This window comes from Panulirus ornatus, chromosome 19, assembly GCF_036320965.1.
Source record: "Panulirus ornatus isolate Po-2019 chromosome 19, ASM3632096v1, whole genome shotgun sequence".
Lineage (NCBI taxonomy): Eukaryota > Metazoa > Arthropoda > Malacostraca > Decapoda > Palinuridae > Panulirus > Panulirus ornatus.
In genome coordinates, this window is record NC_092242.1 from 62,474,284 (window position 1) to 62,495,958 (window position 21,675).

The 21,675-nt window shown below is 40.5% G+C and overlaps 2 protein-coding genes across 2 annotated transcripts in view; one reads left to right on the top strand and one right to left on the bottom strand.

Moving 5' to 3' along the window:
• Nucleotides 1–11,358, top strand: part of LOC139755573 (uncharacterized) — a 30,497-nt gene extending 19,139 nt beyond the window's left edge. The window contains exons 2-5 of the mRNA XM_071674051.1: nt 1,959–2,015; nt 5,476–5,552; nt 7,322–8,757; nt 9,440–11,358. Of these exons, the coding sequence (XP_071530152.1) occupies nt 1,959–2,015; nt 5,476–5,552; nt 7,322–8,757; nt 9,440–9,713 (1,844 nt within the window). The 3' untranslated portion in view covers nt 9,714–11,358. The remainder of the gene's footprint in view (nt 1–1,958; nt 2,016–5,475; nt 5,553–7,321; nt 8,758–9,439) is intronic.
• A 900-nt stretch (nt 11,359–12,258) lies between these two features.
• On the bottom strand, nt 12,259–21,448 carry RpL35A (ribosomal protein L35A). The gene is made up of 5 exons (XM_071674060.1): nt 21,325–21,448; nt 21,100–21,130; nt 17,873–18,017; nt 16,939–17,091; nt 12,259–12,309 (listed from the first exon to the last, which is right to left on the bottom strand). The coding sequence occupies exons 2-5, from the start codon at nt 21,126–21,128 to the stop codon at nt 12,286–12,288; spliced, it is 351 nt and encodes a 116-aa protein (XP_071530161.1). The 5' UTR covers nt 21,129–21,130; nt 21,325–21,448; the 3' UTR covers nt 12,259–12,285.
• Between the last annotated feature and the right edge of the window lie 227 nt (nt 21,449–21,675).

Genomic DNA, 21,675 nt, shown 5'->3' on the forward strand with positions numbered 1-21,675 from the left:
GAGGACTATGATGCGAGGTGGGTTGATCGATAAATGAACGCTAAGCTTTTATGTGGTGTGAGGTGGGCTGATCGATTAATGAATGCTAAGCTTTATGTGGTGTGAGGTGGATTGATCGATTAATGAACGCTGAGCTTTATGTGGGGGTGAGGTGGGTTGATCGATGAATGAACGCTAAGCTTTATGTGGTGAGAGAGGGGTTGATCGATTAATGAACGCTAAGGTAAGAGAGAGTTGTGGTAGTGAGAGGAATATGTGCAGGAGAGCTGAGGAAGGTGTGCCGAGATGGTCTGGACATATGGCGAGGATGAGTGAAGAAAGACTGACTTGAGAAGTGATGAAAATAATGACAGAGAAACCGGGGAGGTATACAAAAAAAATGTAATTACTACGATGATTAAACGATCAACCCCTCTCGCACCACATAAAGCTTAGCGTTCATTAAGCTGGTGAAGGACCCGAGGTAAACATTTAAAGGAGGGCTGGAATAATAAGATAAGTTTGGGTAGGGGTACACAGTTATAATGTCCGCTGCTATCGGGAAAAATTACAACACGACTGCTATCGGGAAAATTTACAACACGACTGCTATCGGGAAAATTTACATGACTGCTATCGGGAAAAATTAGAACACAACTGCTATCGGGAAAAATTACAACACGACTGCTATCGGGAAAAATCTACAACACGACTGCTATCGGGAAAATTTACAGCACGACTGCTATCGGGAAAATTTACATGACTGCTATCGGGAAAATTTACAACACGACTGCTATCGGGAAAATTTACATGACTGCTATCGGGAAAAATTAGAACCCAACTGCTATCGGGAAAAATTACAACACGACTGCTATCGGGAAAAATCTACAACACGACTGCTATCGGGAAAAAAATGAAATAAGCTGGTACCCTCATTCATCACAACTGATCATTTCCACAACTTTCAAATTGAGGTCGACTCTTGTTGGAAGGCCCGGTGCACATGCCCTGGATGCTCGTGTGTTACTCCCCGTGATATAATGAGCCACACCGATGATTAGGTTTTGTATAAGACGGTCCTCAAGACTCTTTCAGAAGCCAAAAAAAAAACAAAAAAAAACGTTGGGTTTCCAAACTGGGTCACCGAGTAATGAAAGACTCAGTTATACAGCGTAATATCCTATCATTAAAAACAAAAAATTCTGATACCCATTCTGCTTTGGTGTAACTTAACAAACACTTCACGCACGGCTTGGGCAAACATCCTGGTCACTATACTCGTACGTTAGTTTCTCATATGCAGATTTTTTGACGTTCAACAAGGCCAGAACACTATCGACAACCCAGTAATTGCTGAAGAGACGTCTGGTCACCTTGGGGACATACCAGCCACGTCTGTTGTTGCGAGATTCCCCAGGTCTTAGCCCTTGCACGGCCCGTCCCCTCATTTCCTCCCTAGCCCATGTCATGATCGTTCTTTGTTTACCTGTGTCAGCTGATGCCGGAGCAGACCACGTGGTAGGCGGCTGAGCGGCTTGGGGATCTAGGTTTTCACCCGACCGCAGCTCCAGGTGATCGCTGTCTACATCAGCTGTTCAATCACGAGTAGATAAATTAATAAAATAGCACCGAAGGACGTCGTCTTGAACAGAGGAACTAAAAACAGTGATTCGCATACGTCTCCACGAGACGTAGAACATCCAAACAAACGAGTGGGATGATGTATTTAAGGTGTGGGGTCTTAACGAAGTCGGGGCGAGGAGGCTCGCACGGTGTGTTTACCTCGCGCGAAGGCTTGGCCGGGCGGGCGACCCGGTCGAGGCAGCCAGGCAGTCACTTGCAGGTCAACAGCCTGTGATGATGTAGTCTGACGGGTGGAGCGCCACCAACCACACAGCCTTACTATACAAAGTGCAATAACTCACCTGACCCGCTGCATCTGCCCCGCTCCTAACGACGTGTTATCTTTTGTCTTGCAGCCGTGACGGTCCGCTTCCTGACGAGGCGTTACATCGGGGAGTACAGCTCTGACAATGGTGAGTTTCCACCCTACCCACTGCCCTCCTCCACGGTGAGTATCACCCCTGCTATCCTCCTCCCCCACGGAGTATCACCACTGCTATCCTCCTCCCCCACGGTGAGTATCACCCCTGCTATCCTCCCCCACGGTGAGTATCACCCCTGCTATCCTCCCACACGGTGAGTATCACCCCTGCTATCCTCCCCCTACGGTGAGTATCACCCCTGCTATCCTCTTCCCCCACGGTGAGTATCACCCCTGCTATCCTCCCACACGGTGAGTATCACCCCTGCTATCCTCCCCCTACGGTGAGTATCACCCCTGCTATCCTCCTCCCCCACGGTGAGTATCACCCCTGCTATCCTCCCACACGGTGAGTATCACCCCTGCTATCCTCCCACACGGTTGAGTATCACCCCTGCTATCCTCCTCCCCCACGGTGAGTATCACCCCTGCTATCCTCCCACACGGTTGAGTATCACCCCTGCTATCCTCCCCCACGGTGAGTATCACCCCTGCTATCCTCCCCCAACGGTATCACCCACACCCGATCTCATACGGTGAGTAACCCCCCAAAAAACCATACCCTCCCTCACGGCGAGTACCACATCCCACGCACCACCAGCCTCCCTCCCTCCCTCACGGACATCTGGTCACGACCTTTTCTTTCTAACCCTTCCAAGCACAACCTTACGATCCTTAAACAAGACCTTACAACCCTTTCGACATAACGTTACGACCGTTAGGTGCGATTGAGCAGTCTTCATAAAAAGAAAAAAAAAAAAGCGCATCGATGTTGATATTAATGGGGTAAACATCGATAGTATATATAACGGTCTTGCGTTGTCTGTTTACCCGTTGTCTGACCAGTACCAAACCAGGTGTACACAAGATGTATACAAGACACTACCTACCCATTCCTGCTTTATTTACCAAGTTAACGGTGAAGTGTCGCCATAGGTGTGTAAAGGTAGAGGCCGCATGGTGTATCTAACGATGCACACGACGCAGCTAAAGCTGGTCCTGAGTGAGCGAGGGGCAGCCACTAACACGGGTGTCGTCTGGAGATGCACCTGCGTACACAGGTGTTGTCTGGTCCCGAGGAACGTGCAGCTGTAGGGACAAGTGTCCTCTTAAATACGTTAAGGGCAGGAGATTCGAGCTCCTGAGGTCATCATGATGCTCATAACAGACGACTGGATCGGAAACTTAAGGTCCACTTCAAAGAAAATGTGCAGAGAGACCCGATTTGTCTAAAGGTGACCTGATACGCTTGAATAAAGTGACCTGATTCATCTAGACAGGATGACTTGATTCATCTAGACAGGGTGACCTGATTCAACTAGACAGGGGGACCTGATTCATCTAGACAAGGTGACCTGATTCATCTAGACAGGGTGACCTGATTCATCTCGACAGGGCGACCCTCTTAACCTAGACAGGGTGACCTGATTCATCTAGACAGGGTGACCTGATTCATCTAGACAGGGTGACCTTATTAACCTAGACAGGGTGACCTGATTCATCAAGACAGGGTGACCTGATTCATCGACAATATGACCTGATTTATCTACACATGATGAACTGATTCATTGGGACAAGGTGACCTGATTCACTTGCACAAGGTGACCTGGTACACTTGAACAAAGTGACCTGATTCACTCGAACAAGGTGACTTGAGACGCTAAAGCAAAGTGACCTGATTCACTCGAACAAGGTGACTTGAGACGCTAAAGCAAAGAGAACTGATTTAAACAAGATGACCCGATACGCTTGACCTGACCTGATTCATCTGCACATTGACCTGATTCCCCAGCACCACGTGACCTGATTCGACTGCGCAGGGAGACCTCAGGCTGAGCGAGGAAAGCGACTGGTACACGTACTTACCATGAGCACCCATCAAGTTCGAACGCACCAGACGGAAGAAAACCAGTCGTGTAGCCAGTTAACGCGTACCCTGACTGCTGGGAACCCAATTAACGCGTACCCTGCCTCCCAAAAACCTAAGTCACGCGTACCCTGCCCCTCGAGCATCTAAGCAACGCATATCCTGACCCCTGGGTATCTAAGCAACGCGTATCCAGCCTCCCAGGAATCTAAGTAAGTCTTAACTTGCCTCCTGGGCTTCTAAGTACCGAGCACCCCTGCTTCCCGTGAACGTAACGCGTAACATACCTCCAAGGAATGTGAGTAACGCATACCCTACCTCCTGGACATCTAAGTAACGCGTACCCTGCCTCTCGGGTATCCATGTAACGAGTACCTTGCCTCTAAGGATTCCACGTAACGCATGCCCTGGCTTCCAGTCATCTAAGTAACGTTTACCTATTTGGAATGTAAGAAACGCGTATCCACCCCCGCGGGAATTAGTAATGAGTACCTTGCCTCCCCTGTACATTATGTAACGCGTACCCTACCTCCCGGGTATCTTTGTAACGCGCACCCTGCCTCCCAGGATTTACCGCCCGTCAGTTACTAAATGGTCCACACGGCATGATCCTAATCCATACGTCTAACACACTATACAAAAAAGTCACAGCTCGGACATACTATCCGTTGGAACAAGCTGGCCGAGGAAATGTATATTAATGAATTTGTATCTGAAGAATTCTTGATCTACGCAAGAATTGTACGGTTATCCACCTTCAGTTCAATACGACTCCCAAAGTACATCGAGGCGAACGTTTAGTATTGATGGTGAGACAAAGGTCGTAGGAAAGCGTCGTATCGCCGTGCTCAAGGATAGTAGCGTCGTGGACAAAGGGGGTTTACATGCCCTAGGAGAGCGTCGCCGCCAAGCCTCCTAGTAACTCATGTAAGCAGACATTAGGCAGTCCGTCCCCGGGGCGGTGGTCGGCCAACGAGAACCAAAGGCATGACGAAGCACTCGAAACCGGAGTCTCGAATCCTGCCAAGTATTCGTATTTACTATATACTGATGAAACTGATTTGTATGATAGAATGATCATTTAAAAGCACTAAACCCAAGCTGTATTTAGGTATGTAGACCATGGGGAAACGTTACGATGTATAACTATGTATAGCTTTTAATACATGCCTTCTCTCTTCAAACAAAACTTACGATTTACATAACAGCTACAAGAATGCACGCCAATAATTTTAGAGAAAAATGTAAATTATTCAGTTTCTTGGATTTATTCTTCAAGTAATGCATATGTAAATCAGATTCACTGTTCATAACTTTATATAACTGCATTATCTGCCTATCAGCAAACTTTATCGTAATTCAAATGCTACTAACGCTCTTGATCTCTTGGTCCGAAATATGTCGTAGACACTGTAAATTGCCATATTCTCATCATCTTCACAGTTTAAACAACTCGCCCTCACTTGGGAAGAGCTTCACTACCCCCTCAGCCAATTACGATGTACATGTTATCGCATGTAAACCTGAATGTTATTATAAACACAAGCATAATTCATCCATTTACATTCACTTTCCTTTTGTACAGAGATGGAGTACCAGCACAACACCACAGTAGATCACGCGCCCGCGCGCCTCCACTTGCTGGACGCTGCTACACCACAGGTCAGTACCACCAAACCACCACCACTACCACCGGCCATAGTAACCTACCATTACCTGTCATATTACCACTCCACCACTACCATAAGCCACAGTACCATACCACCAGCTACAGTACAACACCATCAACAGGACTACCTCACAACCACCGCCACACCATCACCCTTGGATAAACACTTCCAGTCACTACACCACATCACAATCAGCCACAATGCAACACAACCACAGTACAAAATCTCCAGCCTAAGAATCACCACCGCCACCAACCACAGTACACCACCACCACCACCAAGCACAGAACCACACCCCCACCAGCCACAACAGCTAAGGTAGTGGTAACATTACGCCACAATCATCTAGTGTGTGTTATGCTATTGTATTTATCGGTATCAACACTTGAAGGCCATTAAGCCGGAATCTGTCAAACATTACCAAATGTAGAGTTTTGAACAACACGGCTGCGATGTTTGGTGTCCACGTGTGTATGTGTGTGCGCGCGTTTGTCTCTGACATCAAACACCTCATTACTATGGCACAATTCAAAAAAAAAAATCGCCGATTGTTACTTTCACAATTTTACTTCATTTTCTTAAAGTATACTTTAATTTCTCTCTTCAACCCAGATTGTTTTTTCTTAGCTAAGACGGCACGGGAAACTGAATTACTTACGCCATCACATTTACTTTCTCACACACACACACACATATATATATATATATATATATATATATATATATATATATATATATATATATATATATATATATATATATATATATGTACAGTGTACATGACAGCTTGAGTGTATGTGAACAAATGAGGTCGTTCGTCTGTTCCTAGCGCTACCTCACTATGCAGGAAACTGTGAACATGAAAAACGAATTTAATTAATTTGCTTTCAACATTATATATATATATATATATATATATATATATATATATATATATATATAGAGGTTATTTTAGATAAGACAAGTGGGAGGGGGAACGGTAGCGTTCTGCTCCCGCAATGGAACCAGAGATCTAATTAAGATTGTAGTATATTGTCGAACTCGCCCATTAAGCTGAAAGACTATCGCTACTACTAAACCTTCAGGGTCTAACCTTGTCAAAATGTTAAATAACGTAACGAGATTATTACTATTAGGGTACTGAATAGCCATAATATAGTTAAGATAGATCTGCGATGCCTGTATAGATATTGTAATGACAGCAAGTTTTAATTCAAAACGGAATCGCCAAGCGAGCTAACACGTCTCTCCCTCCAAGTCATCGTGTTCATTGCGGAGGAAAGCACCACCACCAGGTATCTTTGCTACGTCCTCATCAACCTAAATTCATTGCAGGGGCCATCTTCAACGGCAAACTTACTGGTCAAGTCGGTGGCCATCTACCTATGACATATTCATATACCTCTTATCTTTCTTACACCATCTTCACTGCATCTCAAAAGGATCGGACCCGGGAAAAACTCGATAACAGCATTCACGCCATATATTCAATACAACTTCCACAAGGCATCTCTTTGTCAATCCCATCATACTCTTCCTTCACTATATATAGACTCCACTAGTCATCTGACACTTCGACTTGGGCCATAAAACATTAAACAGCCTGACTAATCACCAATAAACTTCCTACTGAAGCGAACAACGATCATCATGCTACACCTGTCTTTGCTCAGCAATGAACACTCCCAGTATTTTACTGACCAGATTTAACTTCTGGACTGACCGAGCTAGGTCATGTCGATTATTTTCCTGATCTTGCAGGCTCCTCACCAGATCCTGCGTCACCTGCCATGGGCTGATGCATTCATCGTGGTCTATGATGTGACCAACCGCACTTCCTTCATCCATGCCCGCCAATTGCTGCATGTCCTGCACTCCCACACCCACTCTTTAGCAAATGCACACACTGCCAACAGCCAAGATGTACAAACCAGGTGTGTCCCTGAGGAGGATGGCCCACACACTCTCGAGGTTCGCCCATGGAATGGTGAGGACAAACGGACACACACTGACCTCCGCACACACCACAACAATAGTCTCAACACATTCACACTCGGAGGCCAAGATGCACTCACCAAAAGGGCCCATGAAGTGTGTGCTCAGAAAGACCAAGAACCACACAAGCGGAGTGGCCCTGATGCAAACAGTTGGGGTAACCACGGTGTGTACTCAGCCAGAATCCACAAACAAACTGGTTACACTCGTCTAAAGTACGAGCAAACTTCATGTAAGGCCCAAGAGGCTGACCAGATGGAGACTGGTTGTAGGTACTGTTCAGCCAGCATGTCCCCTCTAGTGCTCAGCCCAGCAGTGTTGTCCCAGGCAAACCTCCAGCGTCACAACTACACCCCAGACCATATCCATTCTGGCGATGGGCACAGTCAGCACGTCAGCCACCGTCGTCGCATCACCAGCCATAGTCAGGTGGACAATCATATCACCAACCACCGTCGACATGTCTACAGACACCATCACCACAGTCATCAAGCCGGCAGCCAAAGTCACAACATGGACACCCAGGGATATCATAACAACCAGCAATACAAAAGTCAAGATACATATACTTCCAAATACAGCTGTGTTTCCAACCATGATTCTAAAGTCCCTAACCAAAACTCTGCTTATCCCGCTATATTGGGACCACTGCATCCTAATAAAACTGTCCCCAAGCAGGATCAAGATCCAATGACTTGTGAAAACACTTTTCCTAAAAGCCTTCCAAGCCAAATTCATCTACAAAATCCATGTTACCAAATACATGTGAAATATCCCAACCAAAGCCACCCACACATAAGTTCTAACCATGCTCATCATAAAGATCGGAGCTCTAACAGTAGCCATCTACATGCTCACAGCCCAAACCAAAGTCATAATAAAGGTCAGAGCCCCAACCATGGTCACCTGGGAGGCCACAGCTCCGACCACAGTCACCAGGGTTATATCCCTGATCACAATAATATAAAAAACCACAGCCCTGATCTCGATCGCTTGGAAGGTCACAGTTACATACGAGGCGACAGTCACCCTAGAAGCCATTGCCCTGACTACAATACAGTAAGTCATAGCCTTGATCACAGTTATCTAAGTGGTCATGGTCCTGACCACAGTCACCTGAGAAATCATGGCCCTGACCACAGTCACCTTAGAAGCTACACTACACTCCTTCTGGGCAATAAAAGAGACCTTGAGCACTACAGGTGAGTCATATAACTATATTCCCAGCTTAGACATTTCTGTTGCAATAACATTACCGATCTCATCAGTGGTGCAGATACATTTGCCTTCCAAATATTATTCTCTTTCTCCAAAGAAAGTAAGCAAATTTCAATTTTTTTCTGACAAATAAGCAGTTTCTTGCTATTCTTGGAAATCAACAAATTGATTTCCCAAAAGCAAAAGCTGTAACTTGGGCAATATGTATATTCATATGGTCAGAATCAAAATAAAGTAGTTACAGCATATTTGTGAAAATAAATAAGCCGATATAACCTGACATATTTAGATTCTCAAGCCACCACCTCGTTAGTTTGTTAACTTTATTTTCTATGGTAACTAAAACTACCCTATAATGAAACTGAGAAATTTTTCATCCTTGCAGTCTATAATGTTTAAATACCTGACCAGTGTCAATTACTTATATAATTCACAGTGATCTTGTCTTTTGCTGTCAATATTATACAGCATGTCTAATTTTTATAGTAAATATCATTGTCATTTTTCAATTGTTTGAGACTTTTCAACATCTATCTTTTAGCAACTGTTTCTTTTTATTACAAACCAACCTTTCATTTGTGTCTCATACTAATAACTGTATCACTAACTACTCCACACTGATGCAAGTACCTCACTTTCCTTTCATTAACTTTCCTCCTTCACCAGGTGTGTATGGACAGATGAAGGAGAGGCTTTATCCCTCGAGTTCAGCTGTCAGTTTTACGAGGTGTCTGCAGCAGAGTCTGTCCTTGGAGTGCATCTTGCATTTCACTCCCTGCTGAAGGAGGCTCGAGCATTACAGTACATCAGGAGTCTACCACAACCCAGTGCCAAAGCCTCCAAAAGTGTGGTGTCCTCTGCAGTGTCCAAGGTCATTGGTAACTTCTTCACCAGGGCAGGCAAAACAGGTCACAAAGAACGACAATCTAACAGTATTTGATCCACTATCTTCCGCAAGAATGCTAACAGTAACACAATGGCCAGAACGTACAATCCTTCAAAATGGAACAAGTTGTTTCCTAATTTTACAAAAAGGTTGGACAAATCAGTCACTATCCACCTTCCCACATGTTCTACTACCAAGACAGACAGCAACACTAAATAATTAAAGAAAATATTATGGGCTACCTATAAAAAAAATTCTTTCTATAATACAAAATAGATCAATCTGTTGAGTGATGTGACAAGTAAGTTACTGTATGTGCAAAATATAACAATAAGCATTGTAAGAAAAGCTGAAGTAAAAAACAGTATTTGTGGCGAGAAATTCTGAAAGACCACCAAGTGCAACTGCCATGTGAATAAGGCCAAAGAGAGAAAAGTATCAGAAGAAACAGTTAAGGAAAATGCAGTTAATAGTATTATAAAATTTCCTCATTAATGCTTCCGATGCTAACTAGGGCTAGCTGATCAACATGTTATAGAGTATTGCATTTATTACATAAACTTAGAAGGGAAAGGGAAAATGGTTTGATCTGCTTCTGTTACTGTTTTCACCCAAAGACTTTGCCTGGGCACTGCTGCTGCAACATTTTACAAGGTTCATAAATAAATTTGGTTTTTAGATATCTTTTCTGTCTTAGAAGACAATATTGATCTTTGCTGTAATAAGTATAATATACATGTTTCAATATCATACCCAAAGCAGTCAAGACTAAAGAGTTGTGCATTGCCTGTTAAACATTAGAATAAGATTTTTGTTGCTGTGTTTAATTATATATAAACCATGTGCCGAACAATAATAATGTTTGTACCAGAGAAAACCTAACCCTACGCTGTCTAGCCACCTTCTGGACAAGACAGAAAAGATAATTAAAATAATGAAGTGGCTCTCAACTTTCCTCAGCAATGAAGAAAAACTAATTGATTTATATGTTATACTGTTTACCTCTAATCCCATGAAGAGTGCATCAAGTAAATATAGCCTTAAAGGATACACATATGTATTCTTAAGAAAGTCTTCCTTACTGGAAATGCGTTCAAATGTAAACATTGAACACTGCAACCTAATGGCACAGATGCCACACCATCAAGAAGTGTCTAAAAATTAACTGAAAAAGAAGTATCCCAAGTCTATATTACCAAAAATATAGAAAATCAGTGGATTAAGTGTATGCACGGACATCCACGTACATCTCCATAGAAATATTTGACATTTTGGTACTGGAGTAAAGATATTAAAAGTAGTTCCACTTTAACCTTTAATAACGAAACAGCTACTTCAGAAAACTTTTAATTTGAATGTTTTTGAAACTACTTCCCAAGCAAATTAGACAGCCTAGTAATCAATATAAAATTTAACCAAATTTCTGGTAGACTGAATACTCAAATCAACCTACTTTCTTCCTTGGATTCGAACACATGCTGCTGTCTTTGCTCAAAATGTTTTTCTCTTGCTGACACTGTTCCATATGAAAGTGAGCTGGGATAAATACCAAACCCTGACATGTTTTGAAAATCAATTGTTTAAAGTACTGTGTCTTAGTGTACATAAAGTATGCAGGAATACAGATGAATAAATAGCAATGCAACCCTATACTGCTTATGCAAAGCTTCCAATGTCAAAAATTAAATGTTAAAAACCATGCACTCTTACTCACCCCTATGACCAAAGTACAGTACTTCACTGGATACCTACTAGCCACTTGCTTGTAGCATATATGTTCTTGCTAAACAAGGCAGATTACTGACTGTCAACCAGGACACTCATTATGCAGGAATAGTAAGAAACCAAAGCATTTATTAACGTGGCAAGAAGTGGTGAATTGCAATGCTAAACATAAATCTTAAGATTACTCCACAAACCTTCCACAATGATTTAAAGGTCAATGCTATGGATTGTCTATCAAGAAACCCATGATGGTAGGGCAGGGACTCTGGCAGTAGTTCATTAAACAAAATGTCTAGCAGCTAATTGCATGATTTGAATGGTAGGCCAAATGAACTCTGTATCTATCTATCCATTTATATCTGATTCTTTACCACTCTCAGTTATTCAATATAATTTTAAGACAAAATAACCATAACCTAAATCTAAATCAGTAGAACAATCCCTGTGACATGCATACTTCCAACAACTCTATTCACATGATAATACTTCCCCTTCTGAGAAAAAAAAGGGAGACCATTGATGATGGAAAATGTAATCTCAAAGTGCACAGATCTTAATGTACAGTACTATATGCAAAACAAAAAATTCCATTAGTGACCCTCCACAATACAAGCCTAAGAAATCAATGATTTTGAAATAGTAATTTAGTAGTACTTTCCAGCAAACAGGTTTTGCTAGATTAGGTTATAAAGACATGTCAAGCTGCTAAACCTTGACCAAAGTTGTGACTCATTACTGTACATTCCAACGGCACTTTCAACACTCTGATAAGAATATTAAGTATCAGCTTATCCTAATTTCTTACGTTAGGTTAATCAGAATATCAAGTATCACCTTATCCTAATTTCTTAAGTTAGGTTAATCAAAGAGAATGTGACTTTTTTCCTTTATTGATAACTATTTAAATTCTGGAGGGGTACAGCATCTGAAAAATACATACATACATTATATAGATAATTACATCTTAATCTATCATTCTGATATGCTATATCTTGTATAAGCAATTAACAATATGACTACTAATCTGTCCTAACAAATATATGAAATTTCCCATCTCATATATCTTAATAAAAATTAAACAATAATCTCCCTCATTTCAAGATGAACTTGAAAAATACAGCTTAAGGTAACAATCTACTTTAAACTATGGGTGGGCAATCACTTGAGTCTGGGAGCCTAGTGGAAAGATTTCAAAAAGTGGAAAATGTATCTAATACATTAAAGATTTGCTTTTGATCAATATAAGTGATTCACATGCGTAATTCTTCCTCCTCCTACATATATTATTCTTTCCATCGTTTTTTGGAAATAAAGCAATCATTACTTTTTCTATCTTCCATGGTCTCTTAAGTTGGCCAAAATTCTGGTCTATGACCTTATGTCTTTATAATTGTTCTGACCTCATGAGCTGGAATATGTCTTTTACAGGCCAGACCAGGGCCAAATCCTAGCACGCTAAACATAAACTTTGAGCTGAAAATGGATTAGGAAAAAAATTTCAACCAACCCTTGACCTACATTTTTTCATACATCAGACAATCAGTGTGCAAGAAAAGTTATCTCTAATCTATGTACAGAAGAAAACCAGAGCAATGTACCTAGATGTAGAGGGTGGGTGGCATCCACCACCAAGGGAAGTAATACCACCTGGGGATTGGGATGGTTAGTGATATTATCACAGTACATCAGCATTGTGCTCTCCATCATATTCCCATCCCTAACCTCAGCAGATGTCTTTTCTCCTCGCCACATGTATGCAAGAGCTGCTAGCATTAAATCCACAGAACACATTTGACAACATAACTCATAACCCTTTACTATCCACTCCAGTTTATCCATCTTTTTTCATAAGAAATCAAAGCAGTATATTTGCATTTACATTCAGCACCAAACTGGAGTGGCACTAGTTGAGAAAGCTATATCATTCCTAGGACCCTTCTGAACAACATCAAGCAACTGGAATCAACACCACTCATTCAGACATAGGTGCCACACAAGACTTTTCCTCTGTTCATTTCTGCAACATTCATGGTCTCAAACCTTAACCTTATGGTGAACACCAACCGTCAACTTCCTTCCCTCATCATTTCTGAAACCTAACTGTCCAAGGCTGCTTCCCATCTACACTATCATCTCTCTAACTTAAATCTCTAACATTTTCACTCAAAGGGTAATATTTACACCTGCAAGGGATTTCACTGCCACCACAAGGATTGATCAGGATCTACCTGGGATGGTCCTGGAAGATCTAAGGCCTTTCCCTTTTAACTGGATAACAAGCTGGAGCAAGTTGAGTTCCTAACAGTCATGACCACTCTTCCAACACATTCAACTTTTTTTTTTTTTTTTACTTCTCAACCCTCCCACCATAAATACATTCTTTCTGCCCCCTTAGGGTCCTCCAACCACCATCTTATTTCTTACTAATCTGTGAAGGAGTCCTAAATCCTATCTTCCCCTACATATGTACCTAGATTTGAACCAAAATTTTTTTGGGGCTAAGAAAAGTAGCTAAACAGTACATGTGGGTTGAGTATAAATCACAGTTTCCAACAGAAAGTTCATAGCAATGACAAATGGAACCATGTTTGAGGAAGTATTTTTGATGAACCACAAAGAAATGACATTAGCCCCAACATTCTTCAGCATAATATCATCCACTGACAGAGTAGTAAAGGAAAGCAGAGTAAGGGGCTTTGCTGATGACACCAGAGCAAGCAAAATGATTAAATCTGAAGCTGATCAAAAGGATATGTAAAAAGACCCAAGACCCAAGACATTCTACAATCGGGTAGATGTAAACTTTGCTGAATTTCGTGATGATAAATTTGGGCAAATAAATTATGGAACAAGTAAGAACACACCACTGATACCATGTAAAAGCCCAAGACAGTACGTGATGGAAAGTGAAACAAACCTAAAAGATTAGGGTGTCACCATAAAATTGAAAGAAAAGAAAGAAAAATACCAGAAAATTCAGAAGCACTTAACAGGCAAAATCAAGTGATTGGAACAAATGAACCACTATGAAAATATGAAATAACTAAAACTATATAGTTTGGAAAGAAGACATATGATAATCTGTGCATGGCAAAATTTACTTTTACAAGCGCTGGTGGCGGATTCATGTGAGAAACTGCAGAAGCTGGTGACGGAGTTTGGTAAAGTGTGTGGAAGAAGAAAGTTAAGAGTAAATGTGAATAAGAGCAAGGTTATTAGGTACAGTAGGGTTGAGGGTCAAGTCAATTGGGAGGTGAGTTTGAATGGAGAAAAACTGGAGGAAGTGAAGTGTTTTAGATATCTGGGAGTGGATCTGTCAGCGGATGGAACCATGGAAGCGGAAGTGGATCATAGGGTGGGGGAGGGGGCGAAACTTTTGGGAGCCTTGAAAAATGTGTGGAAGTCGAGAACATTATCTCGGAAAGCAAAAATGGGTATGTTTGAAGGAATAGTGGTTCCAACAATGTTGTATGGTTGCGAGGCGTGGGCTATGGATAGAGTTGTGCGCAGGAGGATGGATGTGCTGGAAATGAGATGTTTGAGGACAATGTGTGGTGTGACGTGGTTTGATCGAGTAAGTAACGTAAGGGTAAGAGAGATGTGTGGAAATAAAAAGAGCGTGGTTGAGAGAGCAGAAGAGGGTGTTTTGAAATGGTTTGGGCACATGGAGAGAATGAGTGAGGAAAGATTGACCAAGAGGATATATGTGTCGGAGGTGGAGGGAACGAGGAGAAGAGGGAGACCAAATTGGAGGTGGAAAGATGGAGTGAAAAGGATTTTGTGTGATCGGGGCCTGAACATGCAGGAGGGTGAAAGGAGGGCAAGGAATAGAGTGAATTGGAGCGATGTGGTATACAGGGGTTGACGTGCTGTCAGTGGATTGAATCAAGGCATGTGAAGCGTCCGGGGTAAACCATGGAAAGCTGTGTAGGTATGTATATTTGCGTGTGTGGACGTGTGTATGTACATGTGTATGGGGGGGGTTGGGCCATTTCTTTCGTCTGTTTCCTTGCGCTACCTCGCAACCGCGGGAGACAGCGACGAGGTATAAAAAAAAAAAAAAAAAAGTATAAAGGATACTGTATTGAACCTGAAACTCTTATCAAATTTTCAAGAGTGCCTAATACCAAAAATAAATAATACATCAATGCATAGCCAGAAAGCTAGAACATCTATTCAATACACTATCAAGAGAAACAAGAAAAGTGCACTGAACAACCACATGAAGCATTTACAAGACAACTTGACATGTAGTTGAAATCATTTCCAGATGAACACAGAATAGATAATCATGTAATGCCTGTGTCATCTGAGAGGAACAGGATTATTCATTAAGCAAGCTGTATAGTAAGTGCCAGGCATATCACATCTGAGACAGCACATGCTGGTCCTTCCCCCTAAATCTGACTTAAGTTCATTCCCACTCAGAATCACGGCAAAGATGTTGCTCTTCTTTACAAAGTCAAGCACACCTTCATAAAAACAATTTGATGATTTGACTTCAACATACAATCCCTTCTGGTACCTGCCAATTCTGATAACCTATTTAAATCCTTCTGCAACATCGCTGAATTTTCATCTGAATCAATTAAAGCCATTTCAGAATCATCGGCAAATTTACAAAAGTCACTGATTATTCCCATATCTAAACTGTTAATATATATATATATATATTATATATTATATATATTATATATATATATAAGTGCAGTCAATGGAACTGAACCAGGGCATGTGAAACATCTGGGGTAAACCATAAAAAGGTGTGTGGGGCTTGGATGTGAATAAGAAGCTGGGGTTTCGGTGCATTACGCATGACAGCTAGAGACTGAGTGTGAACGAATGAGGCCTTTTTTGTCTGTTTTCCTGGCGCTACCTCACTGAAGCTGGGGGTAGTGATGCTGTTTCCTATGGGTGGGTTAGTGCCAGGAATGGATGAAGGCAAGTAAGTAGGAATATGTACATGTGTATATCTGAATATGTCTGTGTATGGAGGAAACGGTGATAAGTATAATAAATAAAATAATAATAATAAGGGTTTTATTCCCCTCTAGTATGGAATACCACACACATCTGGAATGGTTCTTCCTTCTCTCTATTACTATGAGCATAATCAAAAGCATAAAACAACTATGATCACCTGTAAACGCCCAATTCATTTTTACCTAATTATTCCCTTCCTTTTACCTAATAGTCTTGTATGGGGGATGTTTTGCCCATGTCATGTCAAGGGGACAAACACAATTAATCATGTTTTCCAATCTAAAATCCTTTCTAAATTACACAAGAGAGATTAAGCAAACAAAAAAAAATTTTTTGTAAGTAGCTGCGAGAAAACATTCCATACCAAAACCTAAATACATACACTACTATTTTTCGTGACTTGGGTACCTACTCCCAATCATAACGCTTTCACTAGTGAAAGCACATACAGAAATACAAGAAATAAGGCCCTATTTCTCTGTAACTTCATTATGAATGTTGATTAAACTTCAAAAATCAGTCAAATTGGACCGATTGTCATCTATGAATTTCTAAAGAGCACTCTACTTACAATCCTGACTATCCTTCCCATGGCATGTGCAGGTAGTGCCCGAGAAAACCTGGCACGAACGACTCCAGTGTTTCCATGAATGCGGGTTACCTTACCCCAGATCAAACGCTGTCTGGATGTGCCACCATTTGGGCAGGGAGTCTTGTTCTTAGACTGAAAATAAATGCATAAAGAAATACATAAAATGAACCAAAACCTAACATTATAGCTCTTATAGGTACATTTGTTTGAGAACCCTTATATATATAAAAGAGATGTAGAGTTATATACACTTCAAGGGATGCACAAAGCATTATATAGTAGTTGATTACTATAAAAACCTTACTTAAACTCCCTAGCAGTCAAGAATAATCTTAATGTTCATTATTATTGTTGAAATATACCAGTCACACAAATGAACATTCCCTTCCAATATACCACCATCTGTCAAAAGACAACAGAGCAGGTGACTATGCAATCCCTGACAAAAGATGAATGTAAAGTCGGCATATTTCTATTATTATGTATGTATGGTTAGGTGAGGTCTTTATAGGTTCAATTGATAATTTAGAAGTGTTATATCCATTTTCTATTATCATGTATGTATGGTTAGGTGAGGTCTTTATGGGTTCAATTGATAATTCAGAAGTGTTATATCCATTTTCATAATAATCCACACATTTTCCTTAACATATTTGACCTTCATTGCTACAATACTGTTCTATAAAATGTGATGCTCTAAATCATGCTCCAAAACAGTTATTGTGCAGCATTCTCTAAACACTAAACTGGCTTTAAAAAACAATTAGTCTATATCTAAGGCTAAATGTGATGCAGAACTATTTCAGGCTAGTAATCAACAAAAAGTTTATTGCAGAATGACTCCATAGTTACAAACTGGAGGCAAAACAAAATGAAAAGTAAAACAAATGATGTGATCACATTCCAAACTTACCTTGTAAACATAGACACAACGCTTTCCAATATAGAAGGCACCATCAGTTTTGTTCTTGGAACCTTCCACCTTCAGGAGAGCTGTGTTTTCATGTTGCTGACGGAGGCCTCGCTTGTAACCAGTAAATATTGCTTTGGTGTAAAGCCTGTTATGAGAAATAAGACAAAATTGCTGTGCAGTCTGCCGAGATAAATAAAAAAATACAAAGTCAAAGATTGAAGGAGCTTTTAGTAATCGTGATTTTAATTTAATTTCCAATACTGAGAACTCTCTGAAGAAAAATCATAATTTAAATACTTTCCCTCGTCTTTTCTTTTTCCGCTTCATAATTATCTATTTCAACTAAGGCTTGGCCTTGATGTGGACTTTAGTCCGTGACTGGAGCCTTCAATATATATATTATTATATTTCTTTTTTATTCTTATTTTGCTTTGTCGCTGTCTCCCGCGTTAGCGAGGTAGCGCAAGGAAACAGACAAAAGAATGGCCCAACCCACCCACTTACACATGTATATACATACACGTTCACACACGCAAATATAAATACCTACACATCTCAACATATACATATACATACACACACAGACACACATATATACACATGTACATATTTCATACTGTCTGCCTTTATTAATTCCCATCGCCACCCCACCACACATGAAATAACAACCCCCTTCCCCCTCATGTGCATGAGGTAGTGCTAGGAAAAGACAACAAAGGTCACATATATTCACACTCAGTCTCTAGCTGTCATGTAATAATGCACCGAAACCACAGCTCCCTTTCCACATCCAGGCCCCACACAACTTTCCATGGTTTACCCCAGACGCTTCACATGCCCTGGTTCAATCCATTGACAGCACGTCGACCCCAGTATACCACATCATTCCAATTCACTCTATTCCTTGCATGCCTTTCACCCTCCTGCATGTTCAGGCCCCGATCACTCAAAATCTTTTACACTCCATCTTTCCACCTCCAATTTGGTCTCCCACTTCTCTTTGTTCCCTCCACCTCTGACACATATATCCTCTTATGTCAATCTTTCCGCACTCATTCTCTCCATGTGACCAAACCATTTCAAAACACCCTCTTCTGCTCTCTCAACCACACTCTTTTTTATTATCACACGTCTCTCTTACCCTTTCTTTACTTAATCAAACCACCTCACACCACATATTGTCCTCAAACATTTCATTTCCAGCACACCCACCCTCCTCCGCGCAACTCTATCCATAGTCAATGCCTCGCAACCATATAACATTGTTGGAACCACCATTCCTTCAAACATACCCATTTTTGCTCTCTGAGATGATGTTCTCGGCTACAAAGATCAGGAAAAACATAGCTAAATGATGTAAAAGTAGCTAAAACACTTCTACAAATCAACAGAACCTATGCAACCTTGTGGCTAACTTCTAGCACTAAAGGTTTACCTTCATTATGAGTGGAGTAGCTATAATGCACCAATCCTATGGTTGTAATTACTTACATGTAATGTACAAGATGGGATTTTTAGTCAGTATGCATTAACCATGCCTTCACTCATTTTCTTCCCTTTGTCCACCACTTTCATACTATGAAAGTAATTTTTCACATCTTTCTGATGTTTCTTGTTTAACTTCTACGTCCTCTAGTTGTCCTATCTCAACATCACCCAAAGCACTGTTCACTCTCACTCATCGATCTGGTTTAAAAAACTAAAAGGTTGTGATTTGGTCATTAAATACTCATCCCTCATCAAAGATAGGCCAATTAAAGGCCTCCAACCTTTCGCTTTTAACTCAATTTTCTTAATTCTAGTACTGGCTTTACTGCTCTCCTCTTAACATAGATATGCTTGCCCTTCACTCTGTTCATCACTAATTGCAAAGACCAATCTTGAGAAGAATACTTTACGTCTGGCCTGACATATCATGTGAACATCTTGCTGGTTATTTTCCTATTCTTGAACTCGAATACAAATCTAATATTTGCAAGCATACACGTGCTCTTAATTATTCCATTCTTAATCTAATAGGCAAGTCATCTTTCTGACAATGTCAATTGAGATCTTACATTTCTTATATGAACCCACAGTTTCCCTCTCTCGTAACCCTATCACTAACAGCTTTTTAAATATCTAAAGATTAATTCTAGGAATGAAATAGAAAGTCTCACACTTTACAATCACTTTCCAGTGGCAATAATAATTCCATAACCGAAACATCTGCTCAAAATACAACAAAAAATGCACACGTTTTCTTATCTCCCTCTCCTCCATTTTCATCTTTGTTCCCTAGTCCTAATCATCATTCTTGCCAATCACTTTTAGAGAAGTACAGCATAATAAATATACCAAGGCTATCTTCAGACTACACATGGTGCCAGCTAGGAAAGGGTGGCCTGCACTGATAAGATTCAACTGTAGGTTGAGTCAGCCCCCGTGTATGTCTATCCTTAGGACATTAAAAGCTAGATATTTAGATCTGCAGTTAATATCTACTGCCTGATATCCACATCTTCATAACATATATATATAGTCTCAGTTTACTATATACATAAGATTAAACTTTGGTTTTCTATATCCATAATATTCACAAATGTTTATAAAGCTTCTATTATCCCCTGAACAAAAGTACTGCCAATTCACAAAATTACCCAAAAGGAAGTTATAAAACAGTTCCTACTTCCATAACAGGGAATAAATTACATACATGTTGTGTATCCATCAGAGGATTTTTCTTCAATTCACTAACTTCCTAAACATATACATTATGTTCTAGAAACCAGACTGAATAACCACAGTACACTAATTCCATTGATATTCCAAAATTCGTTTCGGGGTAACCCTAAACCGAAGTTTCATAATTCAGTATATTCATATACTGTATATTAATATAACAAAAGCAGAAAGCTTTTTTTTTCCTGAAGCTGAGCATACACACCGAGAGGCGATACCCATCTATCTTCGGCAAAACCGAATCTCATATTGTCTGTGTCCATAAACCATGTACAAGATTTCTCAGCCTTGCAATACAAATATAAGACTAATCAACGACTTCACGTGTTACTCACTAGTACTTACTATTCACAGCTTCTTGGTCAAATTTAAGCCTGGTGCTTTCAAATGAGAATTTTACATGCCAACTTCGACATTCCCTACTTACAGAGAAATGATGTGTTCCTCGGACGTTTTATCCCTCAAAAATACTTAAACACTACAAGAAACTGTAAAACTATGCTCACCTGCCAGGCCAGAAAACTTTTTTCGCCATAACTGAAAAGAAAAGATTGCAACTTTAGCCACAACCTTTTAGCCATTCAAACACATCAATCTGTATCAGAGATCATCTACTTCACAATGTCACAATACATTCCATTATGCTTTGAATTCAATACCATATTACATCAAGATTAGAACTACAGCCTTAAATAACAAGAGAATACACTACAAGTTAACGTAAAACTTACTTTAGTAATTGCGCCAGCAGCTGCCACTCAACTCTAGCACGTTTGTTTACCAAAAGAAGATGTTTGACCCAAAGTAGCGATTTTTAAACTTTGCATATAGTATAATCATTTTATTGCAATTTTATATAGAATTATGAATTTTTAAAAATCTTTACACATAGAATATAAGACTGGCTATGAATTATTGACAATGAAGAAGAAATCTTTATATAAAATCCAGTCATAGGTCGTAAAGCTGGAATTGCTGTAATGTAGCATGACAGCAAGAAGATGGAGAACCAATACAAATTTCATACAGTAATACAATGTTGGATAAATTAATGTATATGAGTAGCTTTAACTCAATTCCAA